This window comes from Onychostoma macrolepis, chromosome 24 (genome assembly GCF_012432095.1).
Source record: "Onychostoma macrolepis isolate SWU-2019 chromosome 24, ASM1243209v1, whole genome shotgun sequence".
NCBI classification, from domain to species: domain Eukaryota; kingdom Metazoa; phylum Chordata; class Actinopteri; order Cypriniformes; family Cyprinidae; genus Onychostoma; species Onychostoma macrolepis.
Window position 1 is genome coordinate 8,825,577 of NC_081178.1, and position 24,471 is coordinate 8,850,047.

At 36.4% G+C, this 24,471-nt stretch overlaps 1 protein-coding gene across 9 annotated transcripts in view; it reads right to left on the minus strand.

Annotated features, from left to right (window-relative positions):
• Positions 1 to 28: 28 nt before the first annotated feature.
• The window catches only part of dip2ca (disco-interacting protein 2 homolog Ca), a 109,188-nt gene continuing 84,745 nt past the window's right edge, over positions 29 to 24,471 (minus strand). For 3 of the 9 annotated variants that reach the window (XM_058765523.1, XM_058765520.1, XM_058765525.1), the window contains 21 exons: positions 24,083 to 24,222; positions 23,762 to 23,898; positions 22,350 to 22,558; positions 20,671 to 20,785; positions 20,006 to 20,207; positions 19,781 to 19,890; positions 17,737 to 17,817; positions 16,838 to 16,961; positions 16,227 to 16,348; positions 16,035 to 16,146; positions 15,849 to 15,958; positions 15,214 to 15,344; positions 13,541 to 13,709; positions 11,895 to 12,065; positions 10,481 to 10,510; positions 6,005 to 6,066; positions 4,798 to 4,855; positions 4,624 to 4,698; positions 4,359 to 4,533; positions 4,150 to 4,273; positions 29 to 2,418 (listed from right to left, as the gene is read on the minus strand). In XM_058765523.1, the coding sequence (XP_058621506.1) occupies positions 2,166 to 2,418; positions 4,150 to 4,273; positions 4,359 to 4,533; positions 4,624 to 4,698; positions 4,798 to 4,855; positions 6,005 to 6,066; positions 10,481 to 10,510; positions 11,895 to 12,065; positions 13,541 to 13,709; positions 15,214 to 15,344; positions 15,849 to 15,958; positions 16,035 to 16,146; positions 16,227 to 16,348; positions 16,838 to 16,961; positions 17,737 to 17,817; positions 19,781 to 19,890; positions 20,006 to 20,207; positions 20,671 to 20,785; positions 22,350 to 22,558; positions 23,762 to 23,898; positions 24,083 to 24,222 (2,710 nt within the window). In that variant the 3' untranslated portion in view covers positions 29 to 2,165. The remainder of the gene's footprint in view (positions 2,419 to 4,149; positions 4,274 to 4,358; positions 4,534 to 4,623; positions 4,699 to 4,797; positions 4,856 to 6,004; positions 6,067 to 10,480; positions 10,511 to 11,894; positions 12,066 to 13,540; positions 13,710 to 15,213; positions 15,345 to 15,848; positions 15,959 to 16,034; positions 16,147 to 16,226; positions 16,349 to 16,837; positions 16,962 to 17,736; positions 17,818 to 19,780; positions 19,891 to 20,005; positions 20,208 to 20,670; positions 20,786 to 22,349; positions 22,559 to 23,761; positions 23,899 to 24,082; positions 24,223 to 24,471) is intronic. The other 6 variants (XM_058765526.1, XM_058765521.1, XM_058765528.1 and 3 more) reach the window with 3 other exon arrangements.

The following is a 24,471-nucleotide window of genomic DNA, read 5'->3' on the forward strand; positions in this document are numbered from 1 at the left end:
TATTTTGTGAACGTAGGCCAAAGCAGGCTTCTATAAAAGTGTCATTTAATACTTTTAATCATGTGTACAAAACAGAATTTCAAACACACCTGCACCATACAAAATAAATTTTGTTTTTTGTCTTTTTTTCTCTAACCAACAATATTTACATACACCATGCAGACTCTCTCACGTAAGTCCAGATTTCCAACAAAAAAAGGGAAATAACTTCACAGGTTGAAAGTTATGTGCACATTTTTTTCTTTTCAGAATGGGGAAACATTTCCGCTTGAATGGGAATGGCAACACTAAAGCTTCTGAACAGGTTAAGACTTCTTTCCTTCATTTTTTAAAAACAAACAGACAAGAAAAAAAAAAAAAAAGAGAACATTGCATCGTCACTCTCTGAATAAGTGTAAACTCAGTTCCCATACACAGTATTGACGTCTATGACACCGATTCTAACGTAAAATAAAAGGTTGTGATAAATAAACCAAGACCTCAATGAGGCCAGAGGGTGCTGATATCTGACTGCAGTAGATCTCCATGGTTTTATCTGATGCCTAGCCTAATCGCAGAGGCAGGATGTGGAAAAGAAAAGAATAAAATCCTGAAAAGGCGATTTAACGGATTGCCATCGCTATGAAAAGGAGTTCAGAAAGCACGTCCCTTCTAATGCAGCTGGTACAATGAAGAATGATGGCACGCTTCTTTTTCTCTCTTCGCTATTGTTTGCATTATTATAGCCAGTCGGTCATGTTTCATGCTTTGCCCATATTGCATGTGCCAACAATATGCCGGCATTTATTTAGCATGTATTTCCCACATAAGCCGATTAAAAACAAGAGCTTAATCCATTTCACGTGAGCTGATCGGGGTTGAAAGTAAACTGTGAGGCATTAACGTAAATGCTGTTTTATGAAAATACCAAAATCTGTGTTAGTCCGTTGAATTAGAATTCAAACGCTCACGCGCACAGTATCTGTGATGTTTGAGCGGTAAACAAAAACGCACTTGTGTAAAAGCCTGTGTCAATAAATAATGATGCAACCACACAGAAAAACTATACAAAACAAGTTCAAAATTCAATCCAAGCAAATAAAAAGAACGTAACAAATTGCGGTGCAGATTTGAGTCATAAAAGCAAATGTAAACAAAATTCCAGGCACATTTTTAGGGTTCGTTTTCTCTCGGAAAGGGCGCAGCGATTTAGTTTCAATTCGAAAAACTGAAGCATTTGTTCCGCAAGTTTGACATCGTCTTGAAAGTCCTACGAGTTCGTATTTTTAACCGTTCGCTCGGTCAGTTGATTCTCTCTACAACAGACACCATGCAAGTGGGAAGTACTGCATTAGAATGTTTCATTGGTGATTCGTAGATCTTATTTTATATATATATTTCTTTTTTATATATATTTGTATGTATATTTATATTTTTACATAGACTTGATGTGATACTACTCACTCAAGATGATACAATGTTTTATATCAGCAATATTATTTAATGAGGAAAACATTTCCAACTGTCTTCGCTCACCGATTCTAAAAAGAGCAAAATAAATAAGAACTATTATCTGTACATAATTACACAATATCAACCGACTTTGTGTTCACCTTCAGCTTTGTACAATGATATTAAACATGGAGGAATCGAAAAAGCAGGGGACGTTTTTTCTTTGTTTTTGCTTCCTGCTGTTCGAGAACATTTACAAAGGTTGAAAAACTAAACCGGCAAGTTGCTGAAGGACGGCTGCAACGTACGTACAAATGTAACAAGTTGTCGTTGTACCTTATTATTATATTTTTTTTAATGAACGGACAGAAATGGCGTCCAGAGTGTCTGATATCACGTCTACTTTCAACAAGTTACTCCAAATCATCGGGAAACCTAAAACGCACATTTCGCCACAGTATGCAGATATTTAAAAATACCCTTCGCTCATGTAGGGCGGATTAAAAATGAATGATGTCGCAACACTTTATGTGAAAACAAAGCGACGTGCGTACACAAGCAGAAGCAGAGGCGGTTCTTCTTCCCTTCAGGAGACCGAATCCTTCTGCCAATCTGTTTTGCCGTTTGGCTTCGTTATCGCTTCTCAAAGTTTCTCCCAGTAAAGTGTCCATTCGCGGAAGATCGCCCAACCGGTCACGTGCAGTCGGCAAAACACACGCACGCGTACACTCATGCTACATGTTATATGCCACATAAATGGGGTCCAGCTGATCGGCTAGAAAGCCGTCTCGCAGGTGCATCCTCTGTTTCTCTCCGCGAGAGTTGATCGGAATGACGCCAATGTCCACCACCACCACCACGCCTACGATCAGGTAGTGCTCCTCCAGGACCGCGTTGGTCACCAAAGGAACCAGGTCCAAAGCTTCCTGTTCTGAACCTTCCAGCTCCACGACCACCACCAGCAGGTTGGTCCAGGGAAACACCGCACTGAAACAAACAGATCAGTTAATTTAAAACATGTTCGTTCACACTGACAGTGATTAGTAGCCACAGGAAATCACAACTGATCATTTGAGAGGACAAAATAAATCTTTAACCAATCAGAACATAAGTGGTGTTTAAAATACAACTGCTGATTGAGATTTCACTGGATATAATACCTTGTAATTCAACTGATAAGTTTTATGTATTACATTTTATTTAAAAAAATATAATAAATTTAAATGTCTCAATCTTTAACAATCTAAAAAATGAACATACATTTTTAAAAAATTGTATAATTAGTATACAATTTAATATCAAAATCATTTAACTGTTTAATAAATCTTTTAGACAATTTATTTAGAGAAAATAGTATAGATCAGCGGTTTTCAAACCCTGGGTCGCGACCAAAAAAATGGGTCGCCAGGGTGATTTAAGGAAAACGTATGTAACCAAGTTCAAGACTCAGGAAAGAAGCAACTAAATAACAAACAACAAAACGAAAGTAACCGGCAGCCACCTCAGGTCAGAATCAAATGTGTATTTGTGTTTGCGCTCTGTTTTTGCAGCGTTGTACATTGTAACAAATCAGAGACATATCCGTTTATTTCTATAACGCAATGGCCAATCAGAGGAGTTTTAGTGAGTCAGAATCCACTCTCCGCTCAGAACGCGAGTGTTCTTGTTCAGTCCAGAGTCCTGGAAGCTCGCGACGCGAATCCTCTGATTATAATGAACAAAGTTTAGGTGATGTAAATAAGGCATTAATTGTGCTGTGTTGACAGACTGATTATAGCGGAATTAGAGATCGCAATAAACTGAAATGAGTCACAGCTTTTTAAGGAAGCGCACTTTGCACGCTTTCTTTGCTGTATATAGCCTATTCTCCATTCAGAATTTGAATAAAAGTTTAGTTTTTCATGCTGCTAAGAGGACCAATGTGTCGTACTTGCAACAAATGTTCGGAAGTGACATCCGCATATTCTCTCAAAATTGCAATGAAACTGTGATAATCATAACTATGGACTGGACAAACTATGATATGTCAGAATAGATGTGCATGAAGGTAAGCACCTTCACTAATTTCAGAAGCACCGAGAGTGATTTGATTTTGGAACAGAGCATCCTTCCGGAGCTCTACGGTGGGACTCGAGACCGGTCTGTAGTGCAGTTGTCTTTCCTTCCTTCCTTCCTTCTATATATATATATATATGGGTCACGACAATTTAAAAAGAAAAAAATAGGGTCGCTCTGAAAAAAGTTTGAAAACCACTGGTATAGATAATATACATTTTAATATCAAAATAATCAGTTTGACAGATTTTGTTTGTTTTATTTAGATAAAATAGTATGAATATACATTATAATAATCATAAATAAACATTCTAATAATAAATTAAAGTTTTAATATTTTTTATTTTAGATTAAATAGTATAGATAATATACATTTTAGTATCAAAATAAACAATATAATACATTTCAAATAAATAATCATTTTGACAAATTTTTGTTTTATGTGGTTAGGTTTTTTTCCATTTATTTAGATAAAATGATATAACTTTGAATATCAAAATACATTTCACTGAGTTTAGTTTTAAGTGTTTTATTTTCATTTATACATAATAGTATAAACTTGTATACATTTTAATCTCTAAATAAATAAATGGCCAAATTTTAATATCAATACATCCCTAAAAAGTCAAATAAAATTGTACTTAGGAAGTGAGAAGGTTGTACCATTCCATGATGCTCTTGTGGGTGCGTATCACAGAGGTCTCTATGTCGATGGGGTGATACCTCATTCCTCTCAGCTCCATGGCTTCATCCAGAGCGCCCACCACATACAGAGCGTCATGCCGCTCTGAAAACACAGAGGATGTTAGTATCCTTCTTAACACTACCAGCAGCTAAAAACCAAATAAACAAGACTAAAGATGCATAATCACCTCCACTTGCATCTGTGAGTTCGGTCCTGCGGAGGAAGCCCAGGTAGCCAGTACGTGCCCATATGGTCTGCGTATCTCCGAAGCTCAAGCGTGAGTTGAAGTGATCAGACTGCAAGGCCTCATCACCGTACACCGTGAAGTAACCGCTGCCGTTATGGACACAATGAACCCAGATCTAGAGACACAAAACAGACCAGGAACACATGAAGTCATAAAGAGCCACAGATGATTTCGACTTGATCTTTATCCTGCAATACGAACTCACCTCTCCTAGATGGGAGTCTCCCAGCGGGCCCTTGGTTTCAGGATTGGCGATGATAATTCGAACTCCGGGTAAAATCTGGTAGAGGATGAGATTGAGATTCAGTAATGTAATAATTCCAAAACACACAGCCAGATGGAGCTGAACTGAAACTGTTGTAAAGCGCCCTGCAGGTACCTTTCCAGACTCCATGAGCGGGAGACTGTGTGGGGAGCCTCGCTCGACCAGCCGCACTCTGAGGAAAAACAAGCAGACAGTTGCTTTCCTGACAAATGATCAATTATCAGCTCATAAACACAAGTATGGACATGACTAATGACATTTTCAAAAACAAATTCCGACACTCCTGAGTAAATAAAATTAGATTTCAGAGTGAACATGACTAAAATAACACTAGAGAAAAATGCATATGCATACAGTACAAATGTGCAGATATACAGCAATCACAGCAATTTTCATGTTTGTTCTTAAACTACTGTCTTTTGAAAAACGTATTATTTTGATATATATTTTTTAATCATTGTGAGAATTTATTAATATCTATTTAATTAAAAATTACCTTAAGATATTAAATAAAGTAACAACAGATTTACTGAATTTCATATTACAATCGCAGGTCAGAAATCATGACTGTGTTTGTTGGTAGAATACAATAACCGCAAAAAATAAAAATTAAAAAAGGTTTTTACTTGAAAATTTTAACACAATTAACATTAATTAAGGTTAGGGTTTAAAAAGATATGTTGCTGACTTAAAATAAATATTCTCAGGATAATATTTGAAATACTTGAGTACAAAAATATGTTACCTTTATAATATCTCACTTAATATTTTTCACAATGTTTGAAAAATATAACATTTTACATATATACATATAACAAGTATTTGATGGAAATTCAACACATAAGCTAAATGTAACAGATGAATTCAACAAAATATGAATACGAGTAAATATATAATAATGGAATTTCAACAACTAAATTGTTTATACTTCATAATTATGTGGCAATTCCAATTTTTGGGAAATTCAGTGAATTAAATACTTGAATACAATGAAAGCTACTTCCTCTAATTTGATTATTTTGTTTATTTGCTTAATGCACACAAACCAAACGATAAGATCATTATAAAGAAATGTCTGGCAGCTTTACATTATGCAACACAACATAAAGACAAAAAAAGTACACATTTAATTTGCTATTATATGAAAAATTATATTATTTATTGCAGAATTTACACTACTCTCCAAATATCAACAGCAAAACTGTTCAATGGAAAACCTGTATTGTTGACCAGTATTCCAATCACAGCTCACTGGACTCATTTCCATTATCCTTATTTTGCACAGTTTTCCACTTTGATTTCTCTTCATTAAATCTCTCACCTGTCGTGTCGGAGAGCTCTCATGTCCACGAACACAGTAGTTGGGTCTGGTCCCGATGTCCCCTGAAACGCATATCATGAAGCCATTAATCAGGAGATACACACTAATACAGTTTATACTGCACAGAGAACTAGCTACGAGTGATTTCTCTAGGGGAGGGGAAGAACTGGTCAATTTCCTCTGAGTCAACCAACTTCAGCTGTTAACTAGTTAGTAGCAGAGCCTAGAGATCACAGACTGAAAATGGTGAAAAAGGAGTTTGATGGAAAAAACAAAAAACAAAAAAAAGGCAAGACAAGCAGCAAACAGAGACAGAAACAACCTAAAATTTAAACCATCACCCTGAAAGGCACACGGTTATAAATGATGCCTTGAACGGAGGCGTTTTAGAGAGCAGAGCGAAAAACAGGAATCGTTTATGAGGGCGGGATGACAAATGTGTGGGTGTTTGTGAAGCAGAGAAAAAGACGGCTGCAGATGAAAGCTGACAGACCCTTCAAAGATCTGAATGTTTGCTTGCGGTGAAAGCGGCCCAGTATTGCAGATCTTTCACCACTGGGTGGACGGCAGAGCATTTACCAGCTACTTCATGAACTTATGGCCTGCCTTAAGGCTCTTTCAGACTCCTATCAGGGCTTCAATGCTCCTCTCAACACAAGCGTAATACGCTGCTTTTACCTATACATGAAAAGTGCAGCAGATAGTGTCATGGACGGCCAAATTTGGGGATTTCTGCCTTTATATTATAGACCAGGGGTAAAAGACTCACAAGTTTTTCTTTTGAACCACTAGATGGCATAAAAACTGACCGCAGCACTTCTAAACATCCATGGTTCACTATGCACCTGGAAAATTTGGCTGGTCTGACAGCAACGAGTTGATCTAATATTTAATGTTATTTAAAAGGTTCAAATGAGAATTGTTGAAAATGTTGCAAATAAGACTTATAAGGTTACCAAATATATTTGGAGACAAAGGTCTGCTTAATAATTCTGCTTAATCAGTTTTGTAAATCAAGTAATTAAATCAGCAGTTTTTTAATAACTGAAGAATATGTAAAAGTATTGTTTTTGGGGGGTAAAAAGTGTCCCATTGCTGGGGCTAAAGGCACAATAATTGACATGATAATAAAAATCAGTTTTTTTTTTTTTTCATTTGCTGACATGACATGGTCAGATTGAAATGGTCAATATAATTTATTAAGTTAGAGATAATCACCAAATTTATAATGAAACCATCATATTTAAAAATTATATTAATCATATAAAATATAATTTATTGTTTCTGTAAAGCCATATTCAATTACTGAGGTCTCTTTCAAAAACTCTTAAGAAGCTTTCAGAATCTGTATTTTTTAATAAAACTTTTTTCTAATTTTACTTACAGCCTATTTATTGAATTAAATCAAATTAATAATAAAAAAAAAAACGGTATTGAGTTAAGCATTATGCAAAAATTATTAGTTTAACTGTAGTATTTATATCAATACTGGGGGCCTTTTGTGTTGACTGTGTGTTAAAAGGCCCCCCTTGCCACCTCATATGTTTATATGATTTTTTTCAACAAAACAATCTTATTTTATTTCTTTACCCATAAAATGTGTTAGTCAATGTGAGATTTTTTTTGTGTTTTCTTGTTAAACTAGTGCTGTCAAGCGATTAATCGCATCCAAAATAAAGTTTTCGTTTACATAATATATGTATGTGTACTGTGTATATGTATTATGTATATATAAATACACACACATACCGTATATATTTTGAAAATATTTTCATGTATATACATTTCTATATTCATATTCTTATATTTAAATTTCTATATTTATATTCTCATATTTATTCTTCATATTCTTATCTTAATATATAAACATAATATATTTTTCTTAAATATATACATGTGTTTGCATTTATATATACATAATAAATATACACAGCATACACACATTTTATGTAAACAAAAATTTTGGATGCGATTAATCGCGATTAATCGTTTGATGGCACTATTTTAAACAAATTAGTATTGATCAAATTATAATTATTATAAGAATTGTAATACTGGTTCATCCCTAAAGCAAACAAAACCAGCTACAGGCATGTCTTTTTACGTCATAAATTGCTTTGACGATATATATCATACAGTCTGATGTACAGGATCAGTCTCTCTTCCATTTAGATTTTCCTTATGTCAGGTGAACTGTCCAGTAATCATTGTCGACACTTTGCAAGGTCAGCAGCAAACAAGACCAACTGTCTGAGCACGTCACGTTACCGCATTTGAGAACCGTCGATGTGAGTCATGTGAAATGGCCTTTATGGAACAATACAACTGAGAAATGAACAGACAGAATACAAACAACTGCTGCTTTTGAGTACAAGCTACAAATGAACACTCATCATTTTGATCAAATGAACGCAATTATTTTTCATGACTGATCATTGCCGCACTTGCAATGACTGTTCATTATGAGGCACTTTGACGCCCCGACTCCATCAGAAAGAAAAAATATCTAGAATAGAGTGCTGCAGTGATGATGGATTTTGGTAGGCCAACACAGACGTTAGCATCACCCTGGTCCCTTGACAAAACCCCAATAGGACTTTTCCAATGGATTTTGGATTATTGCTGAAAATAAGCTCTGTGACCAACAAACGTTTCATTCTTACATGTTTTGTTCATCATGATAATAGTTTACCCAAAAATCATTAATTACTCACCCTCGTGTCATTCCAAACCCGTAAGACCTTCATTCATCTTCATAACACCAATTAAGATATTTTTGATGAAATCCGAGAGCTTTCTGACCCTCCATAGACAGCAACGTAACTACCATGTTCAGGGCCCAGAAAGGTAGTAAGAACATTAAAATAGTCCATGTGACATCAGTGGTTCAACCGTAATTTTATGAAGCTACGAAAAGTGCGCAAAGGTATGCAAAGAAAAAAAAAAAAAGACTTTATTCAACAATTTCATCTTCTCCGTCTTCAACGCGCGTTTACAAGATTATCACAAGGCATGCGTGAAGCTGCTGACGCAGGAGCCAGCGTTCTGACATGGAACCTCCATGTCTCTCAGTTCATCGTCTGTATATTCTGGTTCAAATCAGTAATGTGCAAAAAATTGCAAGTCATCCTCTCTGTCGAAATCTTCGAACATCTTTAAGAAGAACATTTTATTTACAGCATGTCTTCCTCTGCTTGTAAACAAGATGCAGCACATCCAGGTTCTACGCCAGAACGCTGGCTCCTGCGTCGGCACACGCATGTGTTGTGGTACTCTCATGAACGTGTGACATGAAAGAGAAGAAATTGTTGAATAAAGACATTATTTTGGTTTTCTTTGTGCACAAAACATATTCTTGTAGCTTCATAAAACTAAGGTTGAACCGCTGATATCACATGGACTATTTTATCGATGTCTTTACTACCTTTCTGGGCCCTGAACATGGTAGTTACGTTGCTGTCTATGGAGGGTCAGAAAGCTCTCGGATTTCATCAAAAATATCTTAATTTATGTTCCGAAGATGAACGAAGGTCTTACGGGTTTGGAATGTCATGAGGGAGAGCAATTAATGACAGAATGTTCATTTTTGAGTGAACTATCCCTTTAATGCCCCAGACAATCTTCATAGTCCCATTTAGACACTTCTTAGCAACTGCCTTTTTCAAGATAAGTCAAAAGTTTTGATGTATTTTATGTCAGAATAAAATGTGAAAATATCTTGGGCTTACGTAAGCCTCAGACTAAATTTCAGGTCTTTTAACCATGGACTTTGGGAAGATGAAACCTGAAGTGATAAAAAAATGCTCGTTTTCAGGTTTTGTCCTACAAAAACAAACCATTCCTCCAGCACTCTATTATATGTAGTTCACAAACAGAAACAGGCCAGCAGAGGTCTCCCTGTGTCTGAAACACAACAATCAGCTCTGTCGAAAAGACACAGTCTTTAGAGACGCATTTCAGATCACTGACTCACACAGTGCTGGAGTCTGTGATATTTCATGTGTAGGCACTCGTGTTCCGAACAAAGCCCCTTGTGTTTGTGATGTCACGGCAAAACAATGTGGCGGACGAGGGAGGGGGAAGCACGATTCTACCTAATGGCCGTGATTATAGAGCTCTACGCTACAGGAGCACTACTAATGACTGCAGCTGCACAGTAACACGCAACTCTTAACCCCAGCGTAAGTCCAGGTGAGCGGCAATCTCACATGGCGAGGGTTGGATCTCACTGCTCTGAGGTAAGATCAAACCGAGGGCATCTTTCCTGTCCAGGAAAGCAGCTCATTAGGTCAGCCATTAGTCTGATAAATTAGTCACACTGATTGGGACGGATCCAGCCGATCACTTCCACTACATTAGCAAAAGCCACACACCGCAAGGATCAAGAGCCGAGCAGCTGAGGGGTAAAAAAGCTAAAGTCGGACCCCATTCCACACCCAGTGCCAGATCGAGCGGGGAGTGTTTGGACTTCCCTACCTGATCCGCAAGCTTCCCGAGCCTGTGAGGCTACAACAGCCAGTGAGCAGATGAGAGACAGAGAGAGAGTGAGGAAAGAGGAATATGGGGTGAAGATTTATGGATGTGACAAAAAAAAGGAATAAATATGAAATACAAAAAGGAGGAAATGAGAGCAATGTGGGACAAAAGAACAAAAAACAACATGCACAGTGTCAAAATAATAAGAAGTGAAGATATTATTGATCGATATAATTTTTCCCGACCGACCCACACAGTCTTATAATATTTACAGTTTTATATACAGTATATATATATATATATTGACAATAATCGTGATTGTATATTACAAGTATTTTCCTTAACAGCTGATGTCACCAAGGATGTTATTATAATAGATTATATTTATATCATAATGAGATTATATCTATATTATAATTAGATTATACAGTTGTGGATCAAAAAAGTTCATCAAAGTTGTCCTATGACAAGAACGCATTTTGGTTTTAGGTTTAAGGATGACTTTGATGAAAGATTTTGATCCACTTCAAATGTTGACTACTGTAATTATATGTTATATAACAATATTGTAAGATTTCATTCATTTTGACTTCAGTTGAACTCAAAGTTTCTCATTTTTGCCTGTGAGGCTGTTCAGAGTATTTTATGATTTAATGGTCATTAGACTCCTAGGTGTAAAATAATTCAATATCTCTAGTATGTAACCATAGAAACATCTGTAGTATGACTGAGTGGTGTGGTGCTTTTTGCCTGGTAACACAAATTCTTCATGAAAGTAGGTGGGTGGAAGTTATAACTGCTCTTATTCTGAAACGAACTCTCCCAGAGTTCACATCAGAGTCTTGTGTTAGAAGGTTTATTTCATGACAAAGGCCATCTGATTGTACATTACCCCAATTAATGCATAGATACTTACTAAATAAATAAATGATTGGGCATGCGTATTATATTTTACACAGTACTATTTAAAAATGTTTTGGTCAGTAGGGTTTTTTAATGTTTTTGCTCACCAAGGCTGCATTTATTTGATCAAAAATACAGTAAAAATAGCAATACTGAATGAGCATATAAATAATATACCAGCATTATATCATCAACTGGCCGCTCTATTCAGCAGCAGCTTTGGAAAACCCCATATCAGTTGACAAGTACTATTTTTGACATGTGTTCTACATATATGTTTACTTCAGCGGTGACCTGATTTTACCTTGACATCCTCAGGATATCCAATAATGCTGCACTACTCTCACTCGAAATGCAAACTAAAGGCACAGTGAAATCCTCTAGCAAAGTCTGAACACTAATCCCGGCTGCAGTTGGCTTGCTAAAACAACGCTGGGATTGGGATTACGGCCCAATCTCTGCCTCGTGTTTTCTGGTCAGCACTAGATTAACTGCTGCCACACTCACTAACCTGCAGGCAGATGGCCAGGTTCACTCTACATCCGAAGGAAGTGCTGACGGCTCGCGGGTGCAGGCCCAGGTCTTTAAAGAGCTTGGAGAAGGACTGGGTGAGGGCTATCCTGGGCCTCTCCTCAGCGACAACCACACACGTCCTCACGCGGGACAGGTCAAGTCCACGGGACTTGAAAGACAGAGAGAGAGCAAATGAGTAATCAGACTTTACATGTTGTCAAGTGTAACTAAAACATTTAGTGCCATTAAAAAATTAAACAATGATATATATTTAACTAATAGCATTTTTAAAAACATAAAACATAATACATAAATACAACAGCATTAATAATAATAATTGTTTATCAATAATAATACAGTAAAATATATGAATCAAATATATATTAAAATTGAAATATATTTAATATTAATGTTTTTTATTTCAATGATTCATTCCCACCAGCTGACGTCACCAAGGCCATCTTAGTATTATAATTACATTATATTAACATAACCATATTTCCTGAATCATAATCATACCAAAAATGCCTTTTGACCAAATATAATACTCAGAGAGAAATAATGTAGCATAGGATTGACTGTACATATCAGGACTGGACTGGATCATGGAGGTTATGCTATATTACTTGTAGATATTATTTTCCCAGCCCACACAGTGTTGTTGATATCAGCTAATAATTCAGTCAAAAGTATCATTTACATATTATTTATAAATATATTACCTTATATTTGAATGATTTATTTATTATTATAATTATTTATAAATATATTACATTGTATTTTTATGATTTATTTATTATTATAATTAATATATAGTAATATATTGCTTTAAATATGTAAATATAAATATTAATATATTCAAATTACTTCAAATATATATATTTTAATTTTAAATGTAAACATTTTCAATGATTCTTTCTTATCAGCTGAAGTTGTTAAGGCTGTGTTATTATTATAATACATTACAACATATTAATATTATTATAATCCTAACCATAATCAATCAGAAATAATATAATATAATATAATATAATATAATATAATATAATATAATATAATATAATATAATATAATATAATATAATATAATATAATATAATATAATATAATATAATATAATAATTTTCCGTAGAATAACATGCACTAAGAGTAAACAGGGTCAGTTTATAAATTATATTTATTATAATGTTTTTCTTTAAGCTCCTTTTAAAGAAGAGCTGAAGGAGCTGAAAAGACAAAGTCTGGGTAAAAGAAAACATTTTCACAGTTCTACCTCATTATACCAAAAAATGTCTCATTTTTCCTCCTCATTGATCGCTGTGATGTTAATAAACTGTACTCGGCTCCAGACTGCAGTTAGTAACTATGGCAATCTCAATGACTAAATCAGAGTAAATAAAACAAGATTTTACAAGACAGGCTCGCCAGGAGGCACGGACGGCCTTTCCTTCACTAACTCAGAACAGACGTTAATTACACACAGTCACACCTCCTGAACACAGAACACTCACACACGCAAGACCACCAACAATCACCTTCTGTCACTGCTGCAAATATAACATGAAATCTAACCAAAAATGGCTTCAGAGCTTTTCTCAGGAAGGAAAGGGAGCGAATGATTGACACTTTAGAGAGAATCTGGTACCTTGAGGGATTCTGTCTGCAGGCCCAACCCCTTGGTGCAGAGCTCCATGACGGAGTACGAACAGAACGTGTCTCTGACCCGAAACTGACTGACAGCCAGCAGCCACAGAGCGGGGTTCACCTCCAGCTCGGACGGGGGAATCAAGATGGACTGATGCCCTGAATACACACTTCACCCAGTGGGAAGAGACAGAAGAAAACACAACGTTACCACCACACAACACAAGAGCGGAGGAACCTGCCCACCCTGACAAATAAGAAACACTGGGAGAACAACACATCAGTCAAGCAAGACAGGAGCTGAGCACACACTTTACGTTACAGGAGACACAGCACAGCATAAAAACACACACTCGTGTGAACGCAGCACAAAACCAAGATTTTTCAAGGAAGCAGTTCAATACTTGTGCGGCTCGCCTGCCTGCCTGCAGAGCGTTTCCGCCATCAGTGTTTCACTGATGCGACTAAATGACAGGGAATTATAAGATACTCCAATGATGAACTGTAACAGCATTATTCAATTGTTACATATCCGAACAACTGACTCATAATTGAGTGAACTGGTACTTTTGTGAAAGCAATATTCATTCTTCTGGGAAAAAAATCAGTTTTATTTAATTTACAAGTGGTGAAAATTGCATATAACTTTAGACAGCCAAGATTAGTGATTAAAACCTCATGTATATAAATTATACATGATTAAGTCTTGTAAAAAGAAATTTTGCATGCTCAGAGTCTAGTTGGAAGATATTAAAAAAAATAAATAATAATAATAATAAAAAAAGATATATTAAAATAGAAAAAAACTGAATAAGTGCAAACTAATTTTTATGCATTTAATTTTCTTATTTTTTTTAGTTCTATTTAATTCTCTGAATTTGTTTTTACGGTTTTTATTATTATACTATATTTGTTTTGTTTTTTCTGTAAATAAATTTAATTATTTTAAATAAATTAAATTTATTTAATTTATTTAAAATAACGTACACTGTGGTTCAAAAGTTTGGGATCAGTAAGATATTTCATTTTTTTTAGTAGTCTCTTATGCTCATCAGGGCTCTATTTATTTGTTAAAAAATACAGAAAAATTTTAATAAAAAAATTAAAAATTAAAATAACAGTTTGTGTTTTAATATACTTAAAAATATAATTTATTTCTGTGATGCAAAGCTGAATTTTCCTCAGCCATTACTCCAGTCTTCAGTGTCACATGATCCTTCAGAAATCATTATAATATTCTGATTTATTATCAATATTGGAAACAGTTGTTACAAAATATTAAAATAGAAACTGTTATTTTAAATTACAATAATATTTCAAAAAATTACAGGGTTTTTTACTGATCCTAAACTTTTTAACAGTAGTTTATATTTTATCATTTATTTTGTGCAATGGCTTGCCCCACAGAATCTATCTGTAAATACAATTATTACTTGTTTTTACAAACTAGGGGAAATAATTTTCTTAGGAAACAGAGCTAAACTTGTATTGAACCCCAAACATTCCTTTGAAAAAGACAAATCAACAAAACGCGGACACGATGTTAATGAGTTCATAAAGATGCATTGTTTCCTGTTGAAATCTTGTTGTACATGTTTTTCCATGTTTGGTGTGACCAGGCCTTTAACCTGCTCTATTAGGATGATTGTGATTGCGTCAAGCGGAGTCTCTCACCTGCAGAGGCACCAGAGGACAAAGCCGAGGCCACAGTACGGATCCAGGCAGATGGCCACCTCACGAGAGGGATACAACTCACACTGAAGCTTTATAGAGCGGCAAAAGGCACTGGTGGCTGTGTGGGACATCTGAGAAGACACATAACACATATAATACATTTAAATACATCTATAATTAATACAGTTAACTAAAACCATAATGTGTCATACAACTGTGCTTTATTTTATTCATATAATGAGACAATGAGGACTGATGAGTTATTTTGTGGGCTGCCATGTGGAAATGCCAGCAAATATAAGTGTATAGTGTTGAACAGGACTTCTGAGGGACTGAACAGATCAGTTCTTAGTCAAAAGAACAGAAGATCTACACAATACTGGGTGGTCTCCGCAAACATTCATGGCTCCTATGACATAATAGCAGCTGCCTGTTCAAAACCTGGTTTTCATCTATAAACAATAAAGAAGAAAAGTTCCTCTGTGCATATGACACCTGATCTCCCCAGCGGCTAACTGAGAGGGTTTTATGTCTGTGAGATGAGTTTTCAAACGTTTTCTTCCTGTTTTTTTGTGTTGGGGAAATAAAGAGCAGGGGTTTCTTATTTCACACAACAGGGGATGATTAATATTCACCTTTACTCCTGCAAGCATCCCAGTAGTGGAGACGCTGAAGTCCAAGTAAGCCAGCGTGTCTGGATTGGAGGGTTTGTAGAGCTGAGGGGGCTTCTTCTTTGGCAGATCATCTGGAAAACATGTTAGATAATAAATTAATGTTCATTTAGACATTAAGAAGCTATCTGACCTTTGACCCACTCTCACCTGTGTCCAGAACAGGAGGCCACGTCCTGACGTCCACCGCGGCAGACGCCTCCTTTGACTTCAGGAGCTTGGAAATGACCTGAGTGGTCATCACACAGGCCGATCGGCTCACCTGAACACAAATTCATACATTAGCGGCAATTTTTTTTCCATATCAAACTATATAAGGAAGGATTTCAGGTCGACACCCACTTCCACAATCATTTTCACAGTGGGCAGGGTGGTGGCGATGTTCTGCGGGTGTGGGGGTCGCACTGTAATTGGTACACAGCCAGCATACAGGCATCCGTAAAAGGCAGCGATCAAATCGATACCTATAAATAAATACATATATGAGTAGATTCGAACTTATTATCCTAGATTACTAGACTGGGTCTCTCAAGTATCAAGTATATTACGGTTAACTGAACGGTTAACGTTAGCCATTGACTTCCATAGGATGGAAGAAAAATACTATGGAAGTCAATGGCTACCGTCAACTTTTTGGTTACCAACATTCTTCAAAATATCTTCTTTTGTGTTCAGCAGAATAAAAGACACTCTTACTAGGTTGGAACAACTTGAGGGTGAGTAAATGATGACAGAATCTTGAATTCATTTTTGGATGAACTATCCCTTTTAATCATTTCTGTCCATTATATCGAAGTCAAATATCTGGTGTCCTAATCTTAGACAGCTTTACTGCACTAAACTGTTTAACCGTTCACCTGATGCGACATAATTTGAGACCCCCCCCGAGTATATAATATAGTGGGACTGATCACAGATTTAGAGTTGTAGATGTGTAGCTGATGATGTCGTACCAGGCGGGTACACCAGCGCAACGTGATCACCGTCCTGCAGGTGGCCTCGCTCCATCAACATGGCTGCTATCTTCTCCGCCCTTTTATGCAACTGAAGACACGTCAGTGAGCTCAGGACTGTACCCTACATTCACACACATACACAAAGATGTCAGTTTCTTCATGGTTCTCAGTTCAGGATGAGTTATCACAACTTTTCTATGGAGGGCATGTGGTGTTCAAAATAGCCTGCGTCTGCGATGATAAATGGCCGCATATTTAGTATATTAAAAATCGTATCCCTCGAAAAACCAGGGCAACATCATTTATGAAACCAATTCCTGCTCCCTAGAGGGGGGAAACGGTGCAGAAACGAAGAAACGAAAGAAGACATTTCTTTTTAGGACCACACTTGAAAACAAGTTTAATGTTCAGCTGACACCTTCTTAGCCCAGGATACTAGTGGTATTCTTTAATTAAAAGCAGTTTTCTTAAATAAAAAATCAAAGTAAAAAATCTAATATCAACTTAAGAAAATGCAAGATATATTTTTATTAAATATATATATTTATATATATTTATATTGTTGAATATATTTTACAAAAATAAATACTAAATAATTATAATAATCAATAAAAAAATTATGTATTAATATAATTTTAATATATATTCACACACATACATATATAATTTTAATACATTACATATATATACACACATATATGCATATATATATTTCTATTTATCAAAGAATCCTGAAAAAAAAAATGGTTTCCACAAAAATTACAATAATAAGAAATGTTTCTTGAGCACCAAATCAGCATATTAGATTTCTGAAGGATCATATGACACTGAAGATAATATAGAAGAATATATTTAAAATAAAATATATAATATATAATATAAAATACACATCATACCCTTGAGCTGAGGAGGGTGAAGAGCACATGATCTGGGGTGGTCTGGGCTCTCCACTGCAACACCTCAGACAGGAAGAGGAACTATGGGTGTAAAAAGGAAGTCCGAGATGATTATTACAAAATCCGATATATTTAAGTATTTAATTGAGATGATATAATATTCCCAAAGTGCCATATCATTATTCATAAGTTGAATCAGAAAATGTTAATACACAGTTTTTTGTTTTTTTAAATTGTTTGCATATGAGTAGGTGGGGTGTTAAGCAAGCCTGATTCAATCTATTGTTTTGCCAAATGCAATATTATAAAAGTAACATGACATTTAAAGAGCAACTGTTTAACACAGGATGCTTTTTTGCAATTAGCAAGACCTGTTAAAGTCATTAGCAGGCGGCGCTAGTGTTATCTGAAGGTTGGAAGTGAATGCAGTCATGTGTTACCTCATCTCCCAGAGTTATTCTCACAACGGATCGCATTCCTCCTCTTAGAAGAATGAAAGAAAGCTATTTCCATTCACTCAACGGGCCCGATTTTCATAGGCATGAATGGATGGAAGCAACGGAAAAAAAAACAGCAACACAAGCTTGGGGGTGTAAAAATGAAAAATAGTCATGTACGGCTGTGTTTCTTTGAGCAGCGCAGATGGCGAAGGTAACATTTGTCGGTGTTAGACAGCGCAAACCCATGCAGGGCTGGAAGGGTGTGAAGGAATGAGCGGAAGAGAGAGGATGAGGAAGGCATGCAAGAGGCAGCAGCCAACAACTGTTGCGGCACTGTGTGTGTGCATTTTTGGGTCTGTGCACGTTTGTTCGAATGTGTGTGAGCAAATGTGGTTTGTGTGCGCGGCCGACAGCTGTGTGTGTGTTAAGGTTACGGTGTGGTGCACAGCAGACATGCTGAAGGAATAATGGCTGCCATCTTTCAGCCTGAGAGGGCAGCGTAATGGATTGTATTTGCATCGAGGTGGTTGACTGACAGCACAGCAAAACCAAACACATCAACTCAACACTAACAGCACAAAAACAACCAAACCATCCCTCCCAAACAGAGCCCAGCGTGCAATAATTGTTCTAATGGAGTACTTAACGTTTTCTGCAAAATCCTAACTTTCAAGTGGCAAAAAGGGAACGTCAAGTTCTGGTTCGGTGACATAATGTTTTAATAGTTTCCCAGAATGCTCTCTGCAGGAGTCTGGTATGAAACGACCCTGGCTGAGAGCAAGGGGTCTGACAAGCTGTCAGGGGTCAGTTCCTCTACCACAAATCTAGTTGGGACAATTACTGCGTGCCACACAATGGATCCAAAATGAACACTCGGTGGGTGCCAAATGTGTGTAATAAGTTGGCCGGTAACTTTATAAGGGACTGCAACATGTTTAAGTTGAATTGTAAGATTGATTATTTGACTCTCGCTGATGTAAGTGACACAAGAGATTCGAATCCACACCGGCTACTAAAGAAAAACATCTGTTGTGACTCACTCATCGTCAAGTAACTTGGAAAATGTACTATCAGAGGTTTAATTAAGAGGCCTAAAATTATCCATGTGGCAATACATGTGGAATATTCCTAACATTAAGCCACCAAAATGAAAACACAGGGAGGAAAATCACAATCTGTCTACACGTTTTTATGACAGCTGCAGGAGAATGAATCATCTCATATTTTATGCTGAGAAAATGACTAGAGGGAACAAACAACATTTTTTAAAAAGTAAGCAAGAAAAAAGAAAATTGTACTGCCTCCTTTTTAAAAGTATTTAAAAGAAATAAAATGTATGTATGTGCAGTGTGTGTGTGTGTGTGTGTGTGTGTGTGTGTGTATACACATATACATATATTTATATGATTAAAAAACAAATATATATGCATTATATATATATATATATATATACACACAAAGACTGGTTTTCAGGAAAATATGTGTTTATTTTTGTGTCTATTATTGGCTGGATGGGACTCCGTTTGGTGGAGGTGAGAAATGAATGAGGGAAGGGAGAATGAATGATGGATGAAAATCGAGGCCCCATGTTACCACACACACACCTTTCTTGCCTGATCATTGTCTTCGATCTGGCCCAGATCTCTGCCGCTGGCCTGAGCGATCCTCTTCCCCGAGACCAGGTTTCCCACCATCACAGAGGCGGGTCCAATCTCTGCAGGAGCGAGCAGAGGAAGATCATCACAAACAAACAGACGACAACATACCCACAGCTTTTCTGACAGTTCTAATTTTGTACAACATCCAAGGTGACCTTGCCGCAGACAGACCTGGCTGTTTCTGTCTGGGTTTGGGCAGGTTGGTGACGCAGGTGTGAGGGCACATTAGGACGTTACAGGGATGCAGGGAGCCTTCCAAAAACAGCTGCTTGGTCTCCGACAGGTGGATCCCTCCCAGAGGAGTTTTGGGAAGGGTGTTAGCGGGCACCAATGCCAAGCAAAACACCCCGACGTTGTGGATGCTGTCTATCGCCTGCAGAAAGAGACGTATTGGATTGTCAGGTGAGGTTTAAAAATAGAGTTCGCAAGGAGCCGAGAAGAGACTGCCAGCTGAGATCTGATGCAGCCGCTGACCTTTACCGGTGCCTCAGGGAGAACCAAATTACCAAATGGGAATTCAGGAAGTGGAAGGAAAAAATACCATATTTGCAAGATTAATGACCTACAACAAAAGAGTGGAATGGAACCATCTGGGTGTGTGGAAATGAAGGCCAGCCTGCGTGCCTGAGTGTGTCTTGTTATTTTTACATGCCGGTAAAGACTCGTAAAGTGCTGACAGAAAGTACGCAGGTCAGCAGTAGCGAGATCTCTAATTCAGTTTGGATGGTGACTGGGGTTATGTAGCGATTGAGGTGACTCCCGTCAGACTGGACGAGAATAGCGAGTCGCCGCGGCCCGAATCGATCGGCAAGGGTGGGTATAAAAAGGACAAATACCTGCAACACACGACTCATCCACTGAAAGCTGTCCTCCTCTGTGGAGTCCGGCCGCTGCTCGGCCACGACCACAATTCTCTCGTCATGCAGGACCGTCACAGAAAATACCGCTATCCTGAAGATAGAGATATAGAAGAGATTCAGAGCCTGAAAATTCAGCTCCAGACCAACACGTAAAACATCTCAAATCATGAACTGCCCATGTCAGTGACTGGGATACATTGAACATTATTATTAATATTATGAATAATTAAATCATTGTTATAGATAATAATTTCATATATGTGGCCCTGGACCACGAAACCAGTCTTAAGTGTAAATTTTTCGAAATTGAGATTTATTCATCAACTGAAAGCTGAATAAATAAGCTTTCCATTAACGCATGGTGTGTTAGGATCGGACAATATTTGGCTGAGATACAACTTTTAATACAACATTTGAAAATCTGGAATCTGAGGGTGCACAAAAATCAAAATATTGAGAAAATCGCCTTTAAAGTTGTCCAGATGAAGTTCTTAGCAATGCATATTACTAATCAAAAATTAAGTTTTTATATATTTACGATAAGAAATTTACAAAATATCTTCATGGAACATGAACTGTACTTAATATCCTAATGATTTTTGGCATAAAAGAAAAATCTATAATTTTGACCAATACAATGTATTTTTGGCTATTGCTACAAATATACCCCAGCGACTTAAGACTGGTTTTGTGGTCCAGGGTTACATATTCAATTAACTGACTAATTATTAATGAACCATAATAATATTTAGAATTAGAACAATCAATAATTATAATGATTTTATATATATATATATATATACACACACGTTTATATATTTTTAAAGATTAATAAGATTTAAAAATGTAAATAAAAATATATATAAAAATACTAAATTAGAATTAATTCTAATAATTACATTTATTACAAATATTTGAATTAATATTTGAAGTAAATTTTTGTGGATTCATTCATTCAACTAAAACTACAGTGTGCTACAGTGCTATTTTAGTATCAATGATTCATTATAGTAGTTTTTGAATTAGATATTTATTTTTATATTTACTTTTTTTGTTTTCAATATGAATTTGAAAAATTTTAAAGACTTGCAATTTTATTGTGCTTTTGTCATTTTCATTAGGTTTTTTATGTCTACATAGTATTTTTGTTTGTTTGTTTTAGTTTTTTACTTATTTAGTTTTAGTTATTTTAGTACTTTAATTTAAACTAAACGAAAAAGAGAAATGTGGCCTCGGCAACAAGCTGAAATAAAATAAGCTGAAGTTTTTTTAATATAATTAGTTATTTCAGTTCAAATTTATTTTATTTCAAGTAATGGAAGTGTTTTTATAGTTTTAGTTAACGATAAAAACCCTGCAGCGCTATATTAGATTATTACTGTAACACTGTGGATTAGCACACTGTGTAAAGGTCTAAGAAAACTGATAAACAAAACCCGAGGTAATTTCACAGAGGCAACTAAAACAGAACAACTCTTCCACAACACACAGGGTACACGCTCTCGCTCCTGCCACCTCAGCAGGTGTTGAATCCATTTAATTTGCACTCTGCATGTCCACAGCAAACAAGCTCATGTGCTATATATATCACCCGTTCTTTGATGACAAAAAAAGAATACGCTTTGTTTGTTTCTTTGTTTTTGTTGTGTTCTCACCTGCCCCTGTACACAAACTTCATGGGCTCCACTGCCAGCGCTGTTGCAACGATATCATCAGCGTTGTGTCTTCGTCCGCTCACCACCATCAGCCCATCCATCTTTCCAGAGACAAACACCAGCCCACCCGGGCCTATGAAACCCAGCAGCCCTGTCCGAGTGAAGGGGTACTCGCTGATAGGAGCCCCAGAACTGGTCATGGGGAAAACCTGACAGCAAAACAAAAGCCAAACTTTAAGATAAAACTATACATTTGTAAATTTAATACTGTATAAAAATGCAGAAATTCCCTCTAGAATCTTTGCTATGGAGTCACTTCTCATCCATCGAACATTACGGTGAAATGTTAATTGATTGGTTGACAAACTTAGATTAAACTTTAGATTTAGACTTCGTGAATGACAGAAATCTAGAAAAATTTGCTAAAAATGCCCAAGATTCTCTGTACGTTTCTTTATTTTATTTAGAGGCTAGTGAAAATGTTAATTATTTCGCTACCACACAATTTAATGAAATGTCTGAACATTTTTGGTAGCTAAATAATTTTTAGAGAGTGAAACTTTTGAGTCATTTAGTCATATTTATTGCAGTCTGTTTCCACCTTTGTGAGTACCAAGTACTTGCGTTTTAGTTTTTTGTAATTGCAACATTTTATCTCACAATTTCGACTTTATATCTCAAAACAGCGAATTCATATTTGGCAGTTGCAACTTAATCTCTCACAACTGCAACTTTGTTTCTCGTAACTGCAACAAATGCAACTTTATATCTCACAATTGCTATATTTAATCACAAAATCGCAACTTAATATCACAAGCCGCAATTGCAACATTTTATCTCACAATTGTGACTTTCTCATAATTGCAACAACTGCAACTTAATATCCCACAATGGCAATAATCACAAAATTGCGACTTAATATCTCGCTAGTCGCAATTACAACTTAATATCCCAAAATTGCAACTTTATTTATCACAATTGTAAAAATTTTTCTCGTAAACGCAACTTTTTATCTCACAATTGCGACTATTTCATATTGTGACATTTTATCTCACAATTGCAACTGTTTCTCAAAATTACAACATTTTATCTCACTAATTCAACTTGATATCTTACAATTGGCACTTCATATCTCATACTTTGGCTTTATACTGTATCTCACATTTAATTCACTATCACTATCAACTGTTTTATTTACCTTAGGTGAAAACAGGCTTCAGATATCAGACTCTGTGTCAACTGGCCTTGAGAAAATGCCCTATTCATTATTTCAGAGCAATTTAACAAACAAGCCAAGGAAAAGGCTTTGATCGGAGCACTTTAGCATCTGTTCGAGCAGAGGTCTGGGGATTCTGGGTAGGAGAATCCGCCTAACTACAGCCAAATCGATCTCACTCTGATAGGACACAAACCTCAAAGGTGTTTTTTGTCATGCCCGAGAGCCCATAATATGACATTCCCGTGGCGATGGAACACACACACAGCTCTCCGATCTCATCTGTTCGGCACAGCTGAGGAACTCCCTCTGGTTTGACCACACACATCAGAGCTGCACATACACAACATCAATAAACACATTACGCACGTTATGAAGCAGTAAATACAGCACACAGAGAGAGGCGTACATTACACAATGCTCTCCTTTGATTGCATTAACACTAAACGTACACCAATATATACAAAGCCACATTTTAGACTTTCTCAGAACCATTCGTGCATGTACATATGTGTACCTCCTGGCATCACAGTGCCCACATCCTGTACGGTGAGTACGGAGAGACGCTCTTCTGAGTCCACTCTGATCACACCGTGGCTCAGACCCTGCATAGACAGCACTCCTCGACCCGGCGGCTGGTTACTGTCATCCGTAGGCCTAAAATGTGAAGTAAAATACCAGATTACAGCACTATATGGAATTATTTCACAGTGACTCTTATGCAATGTAAACCTGAAGAAGAAGCTGATCGGTCCAACTAGTTTTGATGAAGAAGAAGCTAATTGGTCCAACTAGATCTGATAGATAAGACTAAGCCCTGCCCACACTTCCTGTAATATCCACTAATGTCCATATAATGTCCTCACATTGACTCTAATGCAATGTAAGCCTTAGAAAGAAGCTGAT